At 42.1% G+C, this 20,206-nt stretch overlaps 1 protein-coding gene across 2 annotated transcripts in view; it reads right to left on the minus strand.

The window, feature by feature from the left end:
• PACS1 (phosphofurin acidic cluster sorting protein 1) overlaps positions 1 to 20,206 on the minus strand; it is a 1,493,664-nt gene that overhangs the window by 1,235,882 nt on the left and 237,576 nt on the right. For both annotated transcript variants that reach the window (XM_085625739.1, XM_085625738.1), the window contains exon 2: positions 8,189 to 8,276. In XM_085625739.1, the coding sequence (XP_085481865.1) occupies positions 8,189 to 8,276 (88 nt within the window). The remainder of the gene's footprint in view (positions 1 to 8,188; positions 8,277 to 20,206) is intronic.

Here is a 20,206-nt window from a genome sequence, read left to right on the forward strand (position 1 = left end):
TACATTTTTGGCATGGTATAGATCAAAATGCCGTGCCACTGGATATGACTTGTCACCATTCCTAATAGCTCTTAGGTGTTGTAGGATTCTAAAATTTGCTGGGTAGCGCACCGTGCGCGTACGTTACGCGCATGGTGAAAAACCTTAAAAAAAAAAAAATAAATACATAACTTAGCATTTAAAAAAACGTACAAATTCACTGAAAAAAACATAGGTTTCACACACGATATAGTTAGGAATTAGCATTTAAAAAACGTTGCAAATTCACTTAAAAAACCATAGGTTTCACACATGTTATAGTTAGCTGGACATTTGACTCGTGAAAAACCATTGTAATTCCCCCGTTATAGTTAGTGCAGGCAACTATAACTCACGCGACCGCAATCCTCTGCTGATGACGTCAGATATTACATCACTGATGACATATGTGTCTTTCTGAAAAAAAAATATTTCTAATATATGTATAGCTAAAAATTAATGGAAGAAGACATGGGTAAATAAGTGTCTAAATACAGTGATGTAATATCGGACGTCATCAGCAGAGGATTGCGGTCGCGTGAGTTATAGTTGCCTGCACTAACTATAACGGGGGAATTTCAATGGTTTTTCACGAGTGAAATGTCCAGCTAACTATAACATGTGTGAAACCTATGGTTTTTTAAGTGAATATATATATATATATATTCACTTAAAAAACCATAGGTTTCACACAAGTTATAGTTAGCTGTACATTTCACTTGTAAAAAACCAATGAAATTCCACGTTATAGTTAGATCAGGTAACTATAACTTGCGCCCCCGCAATGCACTGCTGATGACGTCACATATTACATCACTTATGACATGGTCAGTGACATCACTCATGACATCAATGATGACATCTGAAATGACACATTGTGCATTGCGGTCGCGCAAGTTATAGTTACCTGATCTAACTATAACGTGGAATTTCATTGTTTTTTTACGAGTGAAATGTACAGCTAACTATAACTTGTGTGAAACCTATGGTTTTTTAAGTGAATTTGCAAGGTTTTTTAAATGCTAATTCCTAACTATAACGTGTGTGAAACCTATGGTTTTTTCAGTGAATTTGTACGGTTTTTTAAATGCTAAGTTACGTATTTATTTTAAATTTTTGCGCGCCCGGTGCGGTTCGCGCACCGTGCGCGCGCTGTGGGCACTCGGTGCGCTTCGCGCACCGAGCGCCCACGTTGCGCATTTCGTACCGTGCACGCCTCGCCATTTTTTACAAAATATCAATTGTTTTTTTCTCCCTTGTGGGTCCTTAGATTTCTATATTAAATGTGATTTTTTTTTTTTTTTTTTTTTACCATACGCGTACAGTAAGCTTACCGTACGCGTACTCCGCGTTTTTTTTTTTAAAATTATTAAATTTATTTTTCATACTTTTTGGTCCTTCGTGAACCCCCTGACGAACGCTAGGGGGTCTGCAACTCTCTTCGTTGCCCCCTTTTCATGTTATCAACCATTGTTTTTCAGTGCGAGAGACAGAAAATGGCGGCCGATACTTTCTGATTTCGACCGATTCGAATGTTTACAGTCATGTAACCACCAATTAGAATTGAGCTCGCGCACGGCACCGTACGTGTACGGTAAGCTTACCGTAAGCGCACGGAGCGCGCTTACAGATATATATATTGATTTAAATGCTATTTTCTCAGGACCTACTGAACAGATTGACACCAGACCTGCAAAAGGCACATCCCTGACCTGAGGACTACCTCTCTGCCCAATTTCAAGTAATTCTGTTCAGCCGTTCGGGCTGTAGCTCGGACTAATGGTCCTATGGCAAAATGCATGGGGAAAACGCGTTTTGGGACCCCCCTTTTTTCTCAGCCCCCGCTTGACGAATCCCCCTGAGACCTTCAGGGTAGGAGCGGAGCGTAGCGCCCCATTAGTTTTGAAAAATTTGCGAGGATTCTTCAACCGGCGCCAAAGTTATTCCAAATAGAATGTTGCGGATTTCCTATGGAAACACGGTCCTAACTATAACTATCTACTGGCGACCGCAAGTAGATTATATATATATATATATATATATATATATATATATATATATATATATATATATATATATATATATATATATATATATATATATATATATATATATATATATGTATCTCTGGCGTGGTTCTCCTTACATTTAGTCATTCAGGAGGTTATAATCTGGTAAACCAAGCTGCTTTACACTCCTTCAAGATTTAGCCTGAAGGCTGCTCTCCATAGCTACCATTAGGATAGCTTTCAATAAAGGTGGTCTTAAACCTAATCAATAAGGGTTGTTTGGACTGGTGCAAGGTGCCCACTAGAACTAGTAGACCGCATATACCAGGTCAACTTCTCACAAAATCATAACCATATAAAAATCATTTTATGTCACTTTTATCACAATACAGTCTTCATCATCCAAAATACATCTGTCACTTACAATCATCTATTTAATTTCACAAAGAGGGAATTCCATTATTAAGAAATCCACATGTGACTGTACTGTGTGATTTAACTGCCTATATTGATATCACGGAGAATCAGGAAATAAAAAGGGCCACCCTATATTCCAATGGAACTAGGGTAATGAAGGCCACATATACAACAGTGTTCCAAAGGCAATCACTCAAAAACATTAAACACATTTGCAGGGAATACCCCATTCAATGCAACTGCAGTCACAATGAATGTACTGTAGAGTTATGAATTTATTTGTTGTGTACATTACAGTAGAGCGGCAATTTGTATACGGGGAAAGGTGTTACAGGTGAAGGTGCAGTGAAAGTGAAAATAAGTGTACCAAGCGTGTTGCTGCTGCAGGGAGTGAACAGAGCAGGGCATGGAGCTGTGCGAGTGAGACTTGTGCAGGTGAGGGCGTGAGATGCTAATTTCTGGCAAATGAACCTTGTTCGCTCCTGCTAGCCCCTGCCTGCTGCTATCCCCCGCTAAAGGATTCTGTCCCCACACTACAACCAGCACCATACTTAAAGATACTGGACATGTCGCAGCCCGAGGCTCTTTAGCGTGCAACCTGAAGTTCTCAGCGCAGATGCACAGTTGAGATCGTGGAGACAAACCGGTAACCTGCGCCCAGCCACCCATGGTAAAAGCAGGAGCAATGACTTGACAACACCAGCACTTTTGGGTAACAGCAGCACTTTTGGGAAGGACTCCATCATCCAGCGAGGCGGGACAGGCCATACCCTGGAACCATTGAAAACAGTAAGTCATCCAAATAGTGAATGACATATGCAGACCCAGATACCTGGGTGAAAACCCATTCAAGGAATGTGCTGAATTGCTCAAAATAGGCACAAGAGTCCGAGCATCCCATGGGCATGCACCTGTCATAGTAAAACTTCCCTTGGAACTGAAAACCCAACAAATGATAATCATCTGGAAATAAATGAAATGCGGACTAAGTCTGCTTTAGGTTAAAGTGCCCCTGGACCTAGCTGCCGTAAGAGCTCAAGGGCACCATTGAGTGAAGCATACTTGACAGAAGTCAGGTCAGGGTTAATGGGATCATTAACAGAAGCCCCTCTAGGGGCTAAAAGATTGCGTATTAGTCTAATTTCCCCTGGATTCCTTTTGGGGACCAAGCCAAGGGGAGAGCAAACAAAATCAATGAATGAGGCCTTATCAAATGGCCGGGCCATCCTTCCAAACTTCGCTTCTTTGTCAATCTTTCTCTTTGCTATCTTAACTCCCTGGACTAATGACTGTTGATTTTTGCAAACTTAGGCCCTGAAGTCCTACCGCTGGAATCCTAAAACCAAATAAAAAACCAGAGTACAATTGGTATGCCTGCTCTCGATGTGGATACTTATTTAACCAAGGGTTCTAAACCAGCAGTGCAACCAAGGAGGGAGTTAGGAAACCAGGGGCCAGGCCCGGCTCATTTTTGTCCACCTTTTTCCTTGGCTTTCTTAAAACATTTAAACTCAGGGTGCCCTGTTGTCCCACAAAAGGAGCAACTGTGCTTACATTTACAAGACCCTTATGGCCTTGAACATGCTTTCTTATTATAAGCCCAACATGCCCCTTTCCGCTCTCCCCTGCCTGAAGCCTGACGAGAGGGTAGTTTGCTCCCACCCTCCGGTTTCTTCAACATTATACAACGCAACCACGCACTTACCTCGGTCTGATCCCAAAACATCACCGGATTAGAAGCTTTTTTTTTTTAACCTGAATGCCCTATCTTGTTCCTTCCAGCAGGACCCCCCGAATTCTTCGTAAGCACCCACTATTTTGTTCATGTAGTAAGTCATCTGAGGGCCCCACTACGGGGATTTCTCTAAGAGGACTGACAGATAAATAGTAAAATCCTTAATCCACTTCATAAGTGTTTCCTCAAATTTTGGTTTCTTCAATTTATGGGAACAGTCTTTGGAATCTTTGTTGTCCTCTTCAGGGGGTTTTACCACAGTAAGTTCAAAAACATCCACATATGCACCCTTCTTAATTTTTGCCCTCACGTCCTCAGATGAGTGCAAACCCAATTGATCCCAAGGTGAAAAGACATGATCATGGGCACTACTGGCGGTATTTAACCCCTCACCTTTTGTCCCTGATGAGGACCCTCCAGTTGCATCTGGCGCTGTGGGCGGTGGTACTGTAAGGAGGACCAAACCGGTTGCTGAAGGGTGCACACCCCCTGGACCCAATAGCTGGGCAGAAGCACATGGGATGCTCTGGGTGCCCACTCCACCCCCATGAGGAATGTGTGAGGGTCCCACAGCTGGAGCGTCTGGGGCTGCCGGGGACACCTCCCCGTGCCGCCACACTCAACGTGCCCTGGCTGCCTAATTGGGTAAGACAGGATAACTCCCTGGCAAGGCTAGTGACCAGATCTGATCCAGAGTTGTCTGGCTCATTCCCACCAACCCCCTTGTCCCTCACTCTCTCCTCCCCTACCACCATGGCCTCACCTGAGGACTGACCATTACTCATGGCGGCCCCTACATTAGTCTGGCCAACTCCTGCAATCTCACCCCCTTTCGCTGGTCTCTTCCATGCCCTTTTCTTGACTGGTGGAAAAGCTACCTTCGGGGGGGAACTCCGCCCGCATAGGACGCTCCTCACCCCCTAGTTGAATATTACTGGGGGGCTTCGTATTAGTTTTGGGCTGTTCGCCCTCCTTTTGTGCCAATGTGGCCATAGTCGGATAGTCGGTTGAATCAGAGCTAATACTTGGTGTATGGCATCTAGTCTCCCCATGACCACGTCCATACTAGCCTTCCTCTTCACTTGCCTAGGAGACATATCTACTCCTGAGATCAGCCCGGAAGGTGGAATTAGTGCCCTTCTGATGATTGTGCCACCACTGCCTGTGACTTTTACCACAAAAAGTCTTAGTCGTGCAGAAATGCTGAACAATGCCCCAAACAATTATTATCGAAAAAGGCTGCCTGTAAAAAACTTTTAGGACTAAATAAGGCAACAGCACTACCTATTGGTGAAACAATACAAGTAATTGAGACATGCAAGAGAATAGCCACACCCTCAGACCAAGAAAAACAACTGAAGTGATTCCCACACCAAGCAAAACAACTGTGCCTCCTCAATGTGTATGCTGCCTTCTGCCTAGAATTATTTAAATCACCCCAATCTGTCTGTACAGGAATAAGCAAACTGTCCTATGGGGAGCAACAATAAAGGCTACTTGTTTCAACCATACATGTGCAAACAGTGCCACCTAGTGGAGACTACATTTTCCAATAAAAATATACACAATGTACGGCAATGCTCTGACCAGAAAGAAAGCTACTCTCTTGCCCTTGCTGTCACCGGAAAAAAAAAAAAATCTCTCCCCCCTCCACCCAGACCGCACCGCACACAGGCTCAGCAGGTCCCTCTTCCCAGATTACCGCCACCGCCTTACCCGAGGCCTCCTGAACCCGATCCTGGATGACGGAAGTCAAGCAGGGCCAACCTGAGCTGGAACAGCCTCCTGAGCAGCTACACAGAGGCTGCTTCCTACCACCGCTGCCCAAGGCCCGGGCAGGGATCGCGACAGCAGGCGAGGGCGGCTCCAAGCAGGGGGCACACCTCGGTCGATGCAGTACCAGTACCACCACCACCCGTACTACCACCAGTACCACCTATACCACCAGTACCACCTATACCACCAGTACCACTCCCAATACCACCAGTACCATCACCGGTACCACCACCAGTACCAGTACGACAGCAGCCCACCATGTCTGTGATTGCTTTTAAATAAATATATATTAAAGCAACAAGGGACCCCAAATAAGTCAGCCAGGGACCCTGGGAATCATTTAACAGTGGTCCCTAGGTTAGAGAATAAAGAAGCAACGAATAAATATAGACTCCGTCTGTACTATATTGATTGGACTTGTCCAGCCGGACAGAGGTCTAATATTTACTTTCTAAAAAAGTTCAAAAAAAATTTGCACACACAAATACATGAAGTGAAACACAAGCCTGTATCCTACTAAACCAAGAGAATACAAAACACAAAAAGGGGCTCAGGCAAAGGTCATAGTTTATTGCAGAAGTATCACAGTTTTTGTAACAAATCAAACCGTACACCTTTACATTTTTCAAATAAAGAATTTTCCACGTATAAGGTGTTTCAAAGTTTTGACGGCGTTTCGATCCATGTGGATAATGCGTGGATCATCATCAGAAAAATGAATGAATGCCTGAATCAATAGTGCCTTAATTTACTGATTATTCCTTTTTATAGGGCCGGAACGAGGGCATCAGTGTGCTCGTGAAGGTATCGGTTGATGTCCTTTAGAGGTGAGCGGAGGGTATGGAAGAGCCACAGGTGTGTGCTCTGACAGCTCGATGGCCGTATAGATTTGTGGAGGAGCAGAGGATCAGGGCTATGGAAGACCTGTGGCTCTACCATACCCTCCGTTCACCTCTAAAGGACATCAACCGATACCTTCACGAGCACACTGATGCCCTCGTTCCGGCCCTATAAAAAGGAATAACCGGTAAATTAAGGCACTATTGATTCAGGCATTCATTCATTGTCCTGATGATGATCCACGCATTAACCATATGGATCAAAACGCCGTCAACACTTTGAAACACCTTATACTTGGAAAATTCTTTATTTGAAAAAATGTAAAGGTGTACGCTTGGATTTGTTACAAAAACTGTGATACTTCTGCAACAAACTATGACCTTTGCCTGAGCCCCTTTTTGTGTTTTGTTGGTTTAGTAGGATACAGGCTTGTGTCCCACTTCAAGTATTTGTGTGTGCAAACATTTTTTTAAAATTTGTTTAGAAAGTAAATATTATACCTATGTCCGGCTGGACAAGTCCAATCAATATAGTACCGACTGAGTCTATATTTATTTGTTGCTTCTTCCTTCTCTAACCTAGGGACCACTGTTGCTTTTAAATAAAGCAATATTTTTTTCCCCAATTCAACTCGTTTTACAAGCAAGATGTGTTTTAAAACCAAAAATAAAATAAAAGTTAAAGTACCTTTTTTTTTTTAATTTTTTTTTTTTTTAAGAGTAGGTAAGGGACTTCCGCCTACTCTTAAAAAATATTTTTTCCAACATTTACAAAGGGAAGGCTTCCATTAGGGTCCCCTCTTCCTGTTTACAAATGGCTATACACCTCCTTTGAGGAGGTGGTCATTTATTTATGTTTTGAGACTGGAATTCGGTTGCAAACCATTAATACATCCCCACTGAGATTAGGTTTTTGGAAGAGACACTCTAAACACACATGCCCCTTTCCAAATACCGAATCGGTAGTGGGTCGCAAAATGCGATTCGTTAACTTGCTGCCGAATTATGATCTGTGGGTTGCAAATATGAAAATGAATATTTGTGATTGCACCCGGCCCATTCTGTGACTTGAGCCGTTTGCAACCACAAAAATGCTTCGTACATCTATCAATCAGTTCTCATTTTATCCTTCCCTAGGAAACTGGTAGTCTCAATGGAGTTTAGGAACGAAATATACTGCACAACCAGAAGTGCTTGCTGGCCTAATAATTACCAGCAGGTCCTAATTGAAGGTCATTAAAAAAAAAATGAAATGTAGCTTGAAATAGAAGTAGCTCCCGCGGGGAAAATTGGAAATATCACACATACTAAGTATGATGTTAATAAAATAATGTACATACACAATTGCGCTGCATCCTTTTTTATCCACGTAAAATTTTCATGCAGCTACTTACCTGAAGTTTCACTGCAATAACCACGGAGTTCAGATCCTTGTCCAGTTCCTTCAGTATAATCAACTTCTTCAGGGTCAAGCTAAACAGCCTATAAATGTCAAAAATTGAAGAGTAGTAAGTCTCCTCAGGGTACATCAGTTAGCATTTGTAAAAATACATTTAAACAAAATAACAAAGAACAATTTCAGTGTACCAAACATTGTATTTAGAGAAGCCTAGATGAACTACATAGGATAGCACTAACAGTTGCTCCTTGGTTTTTAGGTCAAGCATTCGAGACCTCTTGTATATACTTTAGTTTATACTTTAGTTTATACTTTAGTTTATACTTATATGTGTATGTACTTTGTGGGCTCTGGAGATCAGCCCTAGGACTTGTCTGCTTCCGTTTAGGGACTTTATTTTCTGTTCAACTGCCTCTATTCAACTGTCTTGATAGAATAAGACCAGTAGAGGTCAGTAAAATACCAGAATTGCTTTCTGCTTTGGGACTTTTTTTTATATTTCTGGCAACTGCCTCTATTTAACTTTGATAGAAAACGACCAGCAGAGGTTAGTAAAATACCATAATCACTTTAGCATTTTCTAGATTCCAGTCCGTAGAAATTGTCTTCCACAAGCACCCGTAGACAATAAAATTTTTATCAAATCTTGTATTTTCAGTGATATGACCGCCTAAGGCCTGCTTTTATATTAAAAACAGAGCTTTGGACTACACCATTTCCCAGTGAAAGGCAATATTGCTCTCCACGTGTTACCATACCTGGTGTGTGTCACAGTCTGGTGCTTACTTTCCCTCTATGTTAAAGAACAGTAGATGTTTCAGCACCCAGGCTAATGTGCTGCATAGCTATATACATATAAGGTCCCAAAGGCAAGACTGAATGCATTGCAAATGCTTGTTTTTCTTCTAATACTGCAAGGTTGCAAGCATTTCTTTTTTGCACTGGAACATACTGAATATCTCCCAAAAGGAGAATCTTCTGAATCACCAACAAAAGGCCACAAGTTATTTTCATTTTTTTTTACTTGGGAGGGAAAGTAGGGCAGACTGATGAAAGGTTTATGGAATAACTTGTAATAAATAGTTTATTTTTTTTTTAACTAGGGGATGTCAATAAGTTGTTAGTTAAAGTCCGAAAGCAATCCACCTTAGAGGGCAGCATGTTCCTTGACTGGTAGTATGGAATGAGAGTATACCACCCGCGCTATTAGTCACTAGCGATGGCAGAGACTAGGCTAGTTACCATTCCGTTTTAAACTGTTTTTTAGGACTGTGTCAGTGATTCTAGAAAACAATGTGGGATGGTCAAAAAACAATTATTGCTCTGGCTGTGGTGTTTACCAACTTCCTAATATATTAATACTATCAACTGTATTTCCTTACAACCGATTTGATCCATGTTCATATAGAAAATTAGCACTATAAGGATCACTTATTTTAATCTGTTAATTTATCATGTCATATAGAAATCATTATATTTCAATCAAACTTATCACACATTATCTTCAATAAATACAGTTATAAAAGTATAAAAAGTACAAAAACTAAATCACAGACCTAAACATTAATTCATTGTTGGAGATAAAACCAATCCTAACCAGACATACATTCACACATATTTCTTTATGTTCCTTTGTGATTTCCACTAAACCTCTATTGATGGTCCAGATAATAAATTCCTCCAAAACGTTCAGATTATGCAACCCTGCAAACAATTCAGTGTTGTGTCAATAATTGAGATTCTAACACAACAACGCTGTAAGGATTTAGCCAATGCAGATAAATGTAATATTTTGGTAATACAGTTTCCCTCATTTTCTTTTTATCTTATCTACACAAAAGACATTGAGGAACCGGATATTTTCCTGTGCCTAAGGCTACAGTGACCACAGAAGACAAAGAGGTTAAACATTATCACAGAGGTTTATCCCTGGTATTTCATGTCCATAGGTTTGGACACTGCCTTTTTGAAGGGGTTCATGTCGAAGCATTAACAGACTGACACACAATAGACCTATTTGCTTGAAGTGAGGTTTAGTTTGCGCTGAGGGTACAATCCAACAGTTAGGCCTGAAAAAGTATGTTGCAAAGGAGGAGTCTAATTCTGGCCTGTAATGCTTTGTGCATGAATGTTGGTACCTTTATCAGCGCAAAAAGAACATTTGATAGACAGAATGCAGAACAGTGTCATACATTCACCCCAGTACAGAGATCTGGGCCTAAATCCATCGTTTTTTTGCTCACCATGCCATACCACTTTGGACTCAGCCATATGCAAATCAGTCTTGACCCTGCGCCCAATGGGAACAGTCCAGCCCGAACTGCCAAGCCAGGTCCTCCCTGGACCGGAAACCAGCATCCTAGGACCGGTTTCGGGGTTTCACTCCTCATCAGTCCCTTGCTCACTTTGCCATTGGATTCAAGCTGGCCTGGCTGATGGAGGGTGTTACCCAGAAACCAGTCATAGGATACTTGTCTCCGGTCCAGGGAGGTCCTGGCTTGGCAGTTCGGGTTGGACTGTTCCCATGAGGCATAGGGTCAAGACTGATTTGCATATGGCCAGGTCTAAACTGGGGGGGCATGGTGAGCAAAAGAATGATGGATTTAACCCAGATCTCTTGACTGGGGGTAAATGTTTTGATTTATTCTGCATTCCGTCCATCAATTGTGTGTCTTTTGCTTTCTCATCCTATGTGCGCCAGGTATGCCCAGACGTGGGTCCTGGGCTCACTGTGCCACTGGAATTAAGCTATCCTGGCTGAATAAGGGTGAAACCCCGAAACCAGTCCTAGGATGCTGGTTTCCGGTCCAGGGAGGACCTGGCTTGGCAGTTCGGGCTGGACTGTTCCCATGAGGCACAGGGTCAAGACTGATTTGCATATGGCCAGGTCTAAACTGGGGTGGCATGGTGAGCAAAAGAATGATGGATTTAACCCAGATCGCTTGACTGGGGGTGAATGTTTTGATTTGTTCTGCATTCCGTCCATCAATTGTGTGTCTTTTGGATTGCTATGCATGCACAGTGCTTAGTTCTGGAATATGGCTGGCATTAGATTGGAATGTCTCCAGCCTTGTTTTAATCTACTTAGCCTAGATATGCAAAATGTATTGGAATCGGATAAAAAAATAAAGAAAAACGTAATAACCACATTGTTTTCATTGTGCCATACTGTATCTAGAACCCCTAAATCTTTCAATACAAACCCTTCAGTATTGATAGGCAACACAACCCACCTTCAGTACCTTTGTTAAGATCTGCCTATTCTCATGTAACAACACATACTGCAGAGTTCTACACAAAGCGCTCAGATAAGCTTCAGGGTGTAGTACCTCACATGTAAGTAGTCGGGAAAATAAATTAAATACAATTGTTTTTTAGTCAGTTGAGAAACTCATAGAAGCTGATAAAAAGGTCTTAAGGACGGAATAGTCAGTACATTGGTATCGTAAACACTAAACACTACAGATTTATGGACATGAACACTGGTCATAAACATAGAAGGAGTTGAAGCAGAGTACTACGCAGAGCAGAGATGTGGTGGAAAAAAATGAATATGTTTCACAGTTTCTCAGAAGAATTGCAAAAACCTTTCAGAGTGGATCCTTGATCATTCACAATATGCCAAACTACTAACTCAATGGAGAGTCTAATGTCTCAAATAGGCACTTAAATGAGAAGGTTGAAAATCAACCACAGGTATTAATGATATGGCACAGATAATATTGTAATAGTATGGAGACAGTCCAATGTCAGAAACATTCTACCGTACTCTATCCACTTATGGTTTGCCCACCACCCCATTCTTCTGCTTTCTGTGATGCACAACGAAAAAGTATTCAAGGTAGAGCATCGTTTATGGCCCTGTACAGACGAAGTAAAAGACCTTCACTGAATCACAAAATAATCAAAATGTTCAAGACTACAGGATCGTTTTGGGCACCCTGGTGCCATCACATGCAGGACACCTTTCAGGGGCTCCACTCTACAGTACAGTAATAAATATGTTTGAGTGGGTATTCAAGTGCTATAGGCTTCAGTCCTTGCTACTGTGAATTTTCCTACTGAAAAATTCCCTGACCTGCGTGTGTGCCGATAACGTTTTCCCTCATAAATGGTCAGTTAAGGACTTCAAGTTAAGAATGGAAGGGTACTGAGAGATCAAACCGAATCCTCTTTAGTGATGGGGCACTGCCTGTCACATCTGGCTAAGTACATGGTCCTTTGTAGTACTGGTCCTTCCTTCAATATCAATATAGTTTTAATGTATTTACAGAGCTTTTCTAAAGCATCACTTCACCAGTTAGAATTAGTAGGGGTTTACATGCAACATTAACTGATTCTACATGATAAGGTTATAGTAACAACATTCAAACATTAAGAAAATTAGAAGGGAGGGCTGAGGTGGGCAGGAGGAAGAGGTAAGGGCTCTCGTGCAGAATCACAATGTAACTTCTGCTAGTGCGACATACTACACCTTTGACACCGCCCCCTTCACTCCCGGAATTGCGGGCTCCGTACACCAGCAATTCAGCTTGTCCTGATCTTCATGACCAATCGGCTACCCTTGTGATTGGCAAGAGGCCTAAAACCGCCGCAGACGCCCAGATCTACTTACCACCGGCGCCGCCACTTCACTTTCAACGGAACCGACTCGCTAGTGTGCCCCTATCCTCAGATGCACAGCTAGTAGTCTCAACCCCCAGACAGCTTTTCTCAACCCCGCGCACCTATAATTCCGGCAGTGTGCTCTCAGGCTTGTCATTGTTTAGTTCTGATGATGATCTATGTATCTTGTTAAAGATCGAAACGAGGTCGACTTGTTGAACAGTATGCACGTTAAACACATGTGTTAAAAGTTGTGCATCACTGGTTACTTTCTAAAAAGCTTGCCCCTATTATCGGGATCGGCGTTAAGCTTGGTTTTTTCGCCTGAAAAATTTCTAAATATTTGTGATGGTCTCTAAATGTTTTGTTTGTCGAAGGATACATGACTGTGTCCCACTCTATCATGCTCTATGTAATTCCAATTTATCACGGTTAAATATTAAATCTATATGTCCGGCTGGACATTTTCACTTAATATAGTACCGATTCTGGTCTATATTCATTGTTCTTACACTTATGTATGTTTGAAGGACCAATTTTTTTTCAAAATAGTAAGTACCCAAGGTCCTTCTCACCTCACGGGTTCCCTTGTTTATAATAAACATACTACACCTTTGAGGCCTGACAAGATGGGGAGTTGTAATGTAGATGGGAAGTCTTGGGTGATCTTGGTTAGTGGAGGTGTAGTATCTTATCTTGAAAGTTCTTACTTAAGATATCTGGCAAATAGGTAGGTCTAGGACTTTGTGGAGAAGAAATAGAACGTTTGTCCTCAGTGCCCTCAGCTGAATGCACAAGAACTGTTGTGAGGGTCAGCCATTAAGAAGAAACGCTACACCCTATCACTGTTTAAACTACTCTTTAACCACATATAAGAAAGAGGTTAGCAATTTTGTGTGTGCCGCAGTGAATATGTAAAGAGCAACAGAGCACATCATCTCTGGGGATTATAAAACAGCAAAATATAGGTTATGTCGATAAAGAAAGAGGGTTAGGACATGCACAGCCCTGTAAGCAGAAAATCAGAGATGCCTCGGATGATTGGTGTAGCATGGGCGTTGCAAGGGTGAGAGCAAGGTCTGTGCACATGGAGGTGAGGGTTAGACCAATGACCCTCTCAAAATTCTGGAGGGCCAACATCTTTTACAAGTAATATCATTATATTACTCGTGGGCCCTCCCTAAAGGGCCTGACCCAATCCAATCTCATATACTATTACAAATCAACATTAGAAACTATTTTTATAACCAAAATGAAGTTACTTTCAGAGCAACAGCACATTACTAGCATACTTCCTTCTCCTTGAACCCAATCACATTCCACAAATGTTTAAACCCTAACAATGCATTCAACTTTTACGCAACATATATATCCGCCAATGCCAAGCACAACCACCGGGCTAGGGTGTATGCTTCACAATGCCAGAATAGCAAAGGCGCACCACTCTGACACTGCCAATCTCATCTATTTTTATTATCTGGACTTACTCTGAATAACCAAATCATGGTGCACGGAGCACACTTGTTTAGTCATAGACGAACTAGTGCTGCATCTTGGTCATTCCTAACGTTATCAGCAAGGCACTGCGGTGAAATAGATTCGTACTAGGAACTAATCCCAGCAAATAGGTTATTTGGCTAATCAGCTACCCAGTTCTCACAAGCTGTAATGCTTACATTGTATTGTCTTAACCCAAGCATTATGTAATGCTGAAAGCGGAAGAATGTTTTTGGTAAGCTGGAGCTCAAAAGCAGGTATTTCAGATACAAGAACTGGGAGAAAACGTTCAAGTTGACAGCATTTGGACTACAAAGTCATACCATACATTTTCTGTATGTTATAAGGGGTGTGTTAGCAAAGCACTTGACAAAAGAATGAAAGACGAGCCTACCCTGAATCGAAAGTTACATTGACCGAATAGGTATACATAAGGGGCTGTAAGTTAGTTATGTATATAATGCAAGGGCACAACTAATGACAGTGTTTTCATATGTCTTATTGCCCTTCGCCACACATCACAAGAATCATACCGGAAGTGATGTGGGGGCAGACCTGACATAAACCCTAAGGGAGACTGCTTAAAACGACACTTTTGAAGTAACTAGTCATGGTCACTGCTGTAATTCTGTCTCTCTCTGTATTTCATTCCAGTTCCCCATGTATTCTGGTTGTCATGTCCTTAACACTGTGATGGGCAAAGATGGGTGAAGGTTTGAGGAATCTGCATGGCTGCTGCAGCAACCTTGGATTTATTATTAGCGTTTCAAAACTTCACTTGTTGAACTCAACTGACTGAATTAGACTAATCTCAACCAAGGAGAATTAAAGTGTTCACGTTAAGTGCAGAGGTAGTTACTATCCCTCCCAACAAACCATCACCGGAGATTGAGATTGGAAAATCTGCGTTTTGAAAAGCTCCGATGTCTTGAGGCATTTCTCCTTGCTCAATCTTGCTCAATCATAGCACCAAACATTTTAAAATCTGTCTCTCAAAACACTGAGCCCAGTTGAAAAAATGCTGACGACTCACTTATCAAAACACTAAAATGAAGGACTTCTCTGCTTCTCTCTCTCAATCAGTAAAATCACTGGTTTGGCTCAGTTATCAGCAAAATGGTAAAAGCTGCGTATGATCAGAAGTTTAAATCACTTACTCTACAATCACCCGAGAACTGCAGTTCATGCCCTTATCTCATGGCACAGCTTTGGAAGCGTTGCTTAGCTAGATTATACACAATCCCTTACTTTTTAAATTTTCAGTGCTTCTCTACAATCCACAAAAACATGAAAACATAAGAGAACAAGCATTTGCAATGCAATAGGTCTCGCATTAGTAAAAGTTTGAGCTTTTGGCGTTGCAAAGAATAATGCAACACCAATAGCTCTAATTTTTAGTAATGTGAGACCTAAGTATGCTACTATGGCACAAAATGCACACAAAGATGACAGGACAATGGGAGTACGTATTTGGTAAACTAAAGATATGTGATTACGAAGTAGGCCATAGAGACAACACATAAATCAAGAGTTTGTACTATTGGCATTGTAAATATCAATGCCTTTTAATTATATATGTTAAGAATGTGCAAGGGGTGCGTAAACACGCACTTTGGGCATATTTGTGCAGGCATTGCTTGCGAAAAGCAACTCTGGCAGTAACTATGCCTTTTTTACTGCCAGTCTTTCTTTTCGTAAGCAGGAACTATAAGTGCGTGTTTACGCACCGCTTGCAGCTTTTATGAACACATAAATAAAAGGCATTGTCATTACAATGCCAATAGCTCAAATTTTCGCAAATGCAAGACCTACTGCATTGCAAATGCTTGTTTAGAACCCAGAAAGTGCTGGTCACTGTTTTCCAACAAAACATTGATTTTTAAATGAATACTGAGTTATAGCACAGCTTCACAGGAGAGCAGTTACAGTACATTACCCCACCATGTACATGCACACGTAATACTTTTTTACATTTTAAAGAAAGCTCTGGAGGGGTAACGTTGCACCTGCTACTTGTGTATGCAACATAGCTCCCAAAGTTTCAGAATGCTAAGTGTGACATTTTTATAATTTCAGTGTAATTATGAGTAACATTCAACGACTATAAGTGACACTTCCCTCTTTCTGCAAGCAAATACATGGCTGCACGTACAATTTTTCAAAATGTTTCCAATGTTCTATTGCAAAGACCAAATGAAATGTTTGAGATAGAACCTTAGCCGCAGAAGAAGAAAATGTAGTACGGCGGTGCTCTGAGCGAAGGAGGGGCCGATGAGGGGAGGGAAAGCGAAAGCGTGCCATGCGCGCAACCCGTACGCGAGCCCGTTCTCACGGCAGAGCGCTCAGCCACCCACCCATGTGCCCTCGGAACCTGGGAGAGGTCTTGTTCAAGTCTGATGTAAAATCAGTGCCAGTCGAAGCAGTGATTTAAATGCTCCAGCGCGCTCGCTGTGGCCCCGCCCCCTTGTGTATGTCGCTGGCCCGGCTCCGGCCGGTGTCAGAGGGCCGATGCCTGCGGTACTGAGCCGCTGCTGCCGGGTGGGGGGCGGGGAGTCCGGGGGTCAGAGCCGCGCCATGGAGGTCTGTATGGCCGAGCTCTTCTGCTCGGGCCTGGAGATCAGCGCCGCTCTGAAGCCCAGGGGTAAGAAGGCACCCAAGGGCCGGGGCCGGAGAACCAACAACAACCGGCAGAGCACCGCGACCAGTCTGCCCCCAGAGGTGATGCGGCGAGGAATGGGGGTGGGGGGCAGAAGTTGCGCTCTTGCCTGAGCTCCGTCCGCGGGAGGGCTGGTTTGTGGGGGCAGGTATCCAGACGTTCTTCTGTTAAAAGAGGATAAACAATGGGAGCAGGAATCACGGGACTGTGGAGGGGACCATGGGGTTAATGGTGATGATAAAAGAATTGAAAGTGAAACTTCATGCTGGCTTGCGAGGGAAGGGGGACAGGAGATGTGCACGCCGCGTGGCTGTAAGCGCGTACACCAACTCAAATCCGCCAAAAGCCTGCGCGTGCACATCTCCTGTCCCACTTCCGAAGCAAGTCAGCAACAATAGATCTCGCTGGCGATAGCAGCGCTTCGCGCTGCGTTCGCCAGGCGAGACCTAAAAATATCTTCACTGGCTATACAAAATTAAACTGAAGGTTTGCTACGAGATCCACGTCTACACAGGGTACAATTCACCAAGGCATTTTCAAGGGTAATTAGTGCAAAACAACTAAAACAGGAATATTCATATACAACTAGTACAAATAGAAACTGTGACCTCTTCGCACTTTTACTAATAGGGAATGAACTTTTTTGGGAGGATTCACATAGGCATGTATTGGTATGTTTAGTAGTAATGCTGAAGTAACTTAACATACTCAAATTATTTTGTGAATCAGCCTCTTAGTTACCATCTCTGAAGGACAAATCGGAGTTATAAGTAAGATCTCACTTCATCTAGAGGTCTTGCAGTCCAAACCCTCCCATTCACACAAAAAAAAAAACTCTCCCCGCAAGCAAACAATGTCAATCCGCAACTCGTATCACTTGATTTAAAAACCATTCAAATCTATTCCTATTATGAAGATCTCTAAAAACTCACTTCTTTCAGTTGTTCCAAAAATGGATTAAGAGTTGCAATTTCCATGCATCAACAAAAATGATCTCAGACCATTTCATTTTTCTCTGTTTTGACACATCACAAATTGTGGTATTCTCAGTTCTGATCTACAAATATTTTCTCCAGCACCCTATGAACAGTGCTCGAATACCCATAATTCTTCTCACATGAATAGTAAAATTGCCTGCCATTCAGCTGCCACGGCTGTGCACTGTGAGGCAGCGATGAAGCTAACTCTATTAGAGGAAATTAGTTCCTTTACAGAAGTTTGAAGTTCTTGCCTATCCTGTTGCATTATCTGACTTTTGATTACTTGTTTTATTTCAAATGTAATTCGACAGGGATAAATGATAGAACATGAACTAAAACGAGAATAACCTAATTGGATTAATGCCAAAAGAAAATATAAATATCTTTAGGTAATGTTACCTGCATATCAGCACATATAAATGTGTAACAAATGTTTTAAGAAGTTAGTTTTGTTTGTAGAAGTGCTCCTTGAGTCTGTGAATGCATGAAGACAGTCATTGTTTAAGAATATAAACTAAGATCTCAGGAGGAGGACTTGGACCCACTTAAGAACCATAATTGGAAACTGAGAAGAGGTTATATTCAGAAAGAACTGACCACTCTTGCCCCAAGCTGGTTGAAAATATTGTTGCAACAGCAGCAATTACCACCGCAATCACCAGCACTATTTATTGGTCTTCTGAAAAAAAGAGACGCATTAGAATTGGGAGTCATCTGTGCCACAGGTTATAGACCATATATTTGCAGCATCCGTACGTAAAGCGATACATCTGCTTTACGCACCAAGAGACACTAGTACCCAAGAGAAAATTCAGGAGAGTTCTACACAACATATCCAGGCAGTCTTCTAAGCACAACTATAGACCTCACTGAGCATTCAACTGTATCCACTCCTGCTTGTAAGACTTCAAATCATCTGCAGTAATCCAGCTAAAAACATTGCTACACACAGTAATGTTGAACTCTTTGTGGCAATGCATGCCATTTCCCAGAAATTGTAGATTTGTTGAGCCAGACGGCAAAACAAAGTCTGTTGATTACAAGACAATATTTCCTGGTGCAAACTTTTTTTACCACAGCAAATCCAATCTATATTATTTACATTAAGATGGTTTGCTATGAATAGCAATGGGCTTCGATTTAGAAAGGAATACCTGAATTACAAGACTTTCAGAAGTCTGGAGCACCATGAGGAAACTCAGGTCACTAAAAGCAACACTGTTTATTTCTTATACTCATGAGGCAAAGAGTGAAGCTCAAGTTTCAAAATGAGTTCAACCAAAGTTTAAATGACGGGCAAAGTGATCTGTGTGGCTGAGTACTTTGGTCCCGTGCTCTTCATGCCACTGGAATCAAGCTATCCTGGCAGAAGAGGGGTGAAACCCCGAAACCGGTCCTAGGATGCCTGTTTCCAGTCCAGGGAAGACCGGGCCTGGCAGTTCGGGCTGGACAGTTTCCATTGGGCACAGGGTCAAGACTGATTTGCATATGGCTGGGTTCAAACTGGAATGGCATGGTGAGCAAAAAAACGATGGATTTAGGCCCAGATCTCTGTACTGGGGTGAATGTATGACATTGTTCTGCATTCTGTCCATCAACTGTTGTTTTTACTTCTGATTTTGGTCATACATCTAATGTAGGCTGCACAGACTAGGTCAATATTTCTAGGACTGCAAAAGCCTTTCAGACAACTGTAGAAAAGGAGAAATCATTTTTCGACTCACACAAGGAATATGGAGTAAACATTTCCAGAGAGGTGTCTATTCCACTTGGGTATTTTAAATTCAAATAAAGGACCATATTCATATTTGGCGGGGTGGAAATTACGCTTTCAATTGTGTAAAGGTAGACAATTGTTAGATTCTCTCTACACAAAGGCCTCAAATGCGTGCCCGGGAAGGTGTCCAAGCCCAAAAGCTAAATGCTCCTATGGGATGGCTCTAATACACACATCTGGTGTTAAAAGTCCTTGAAAGGCTAAAACTGGATTTTAGTTTTTTTGCCCTGAAAAGAAAAAAAAATGAACAAACCTCTTGAAGAACAGTACAAAAACATGCCTTTACTTGGAATCTGCTGCCTTAGGCATGGGTGTCACCTTAATGGTGCCACAACTTCCCCTCAACACTTGGGGCCAGTACACTTCCACACCTCAAGTCACCATTTTGTCACGTTGCATTTGGATGGTATACTATTGTAAAGAATACACAGGTTTAGTCTTGCGATTGGGGAAATTTCTTCAGATGAGGAATTTGCAAGATGGCGCTTCTTTTTCGAT

The sequence above is a fragment of the Triturus cristatus genome, chromosome 9 (assembly GCF_964204655.1).
Source record: "Triturus cristatus chromosome 9, aTriCri1.1, whole genome shotgun sequence".
NCBI lineage: Eukaryota > Metazoa > Chordata > Amphibia > Caudata > Salamandridae > Triturus > Triturus cristatus.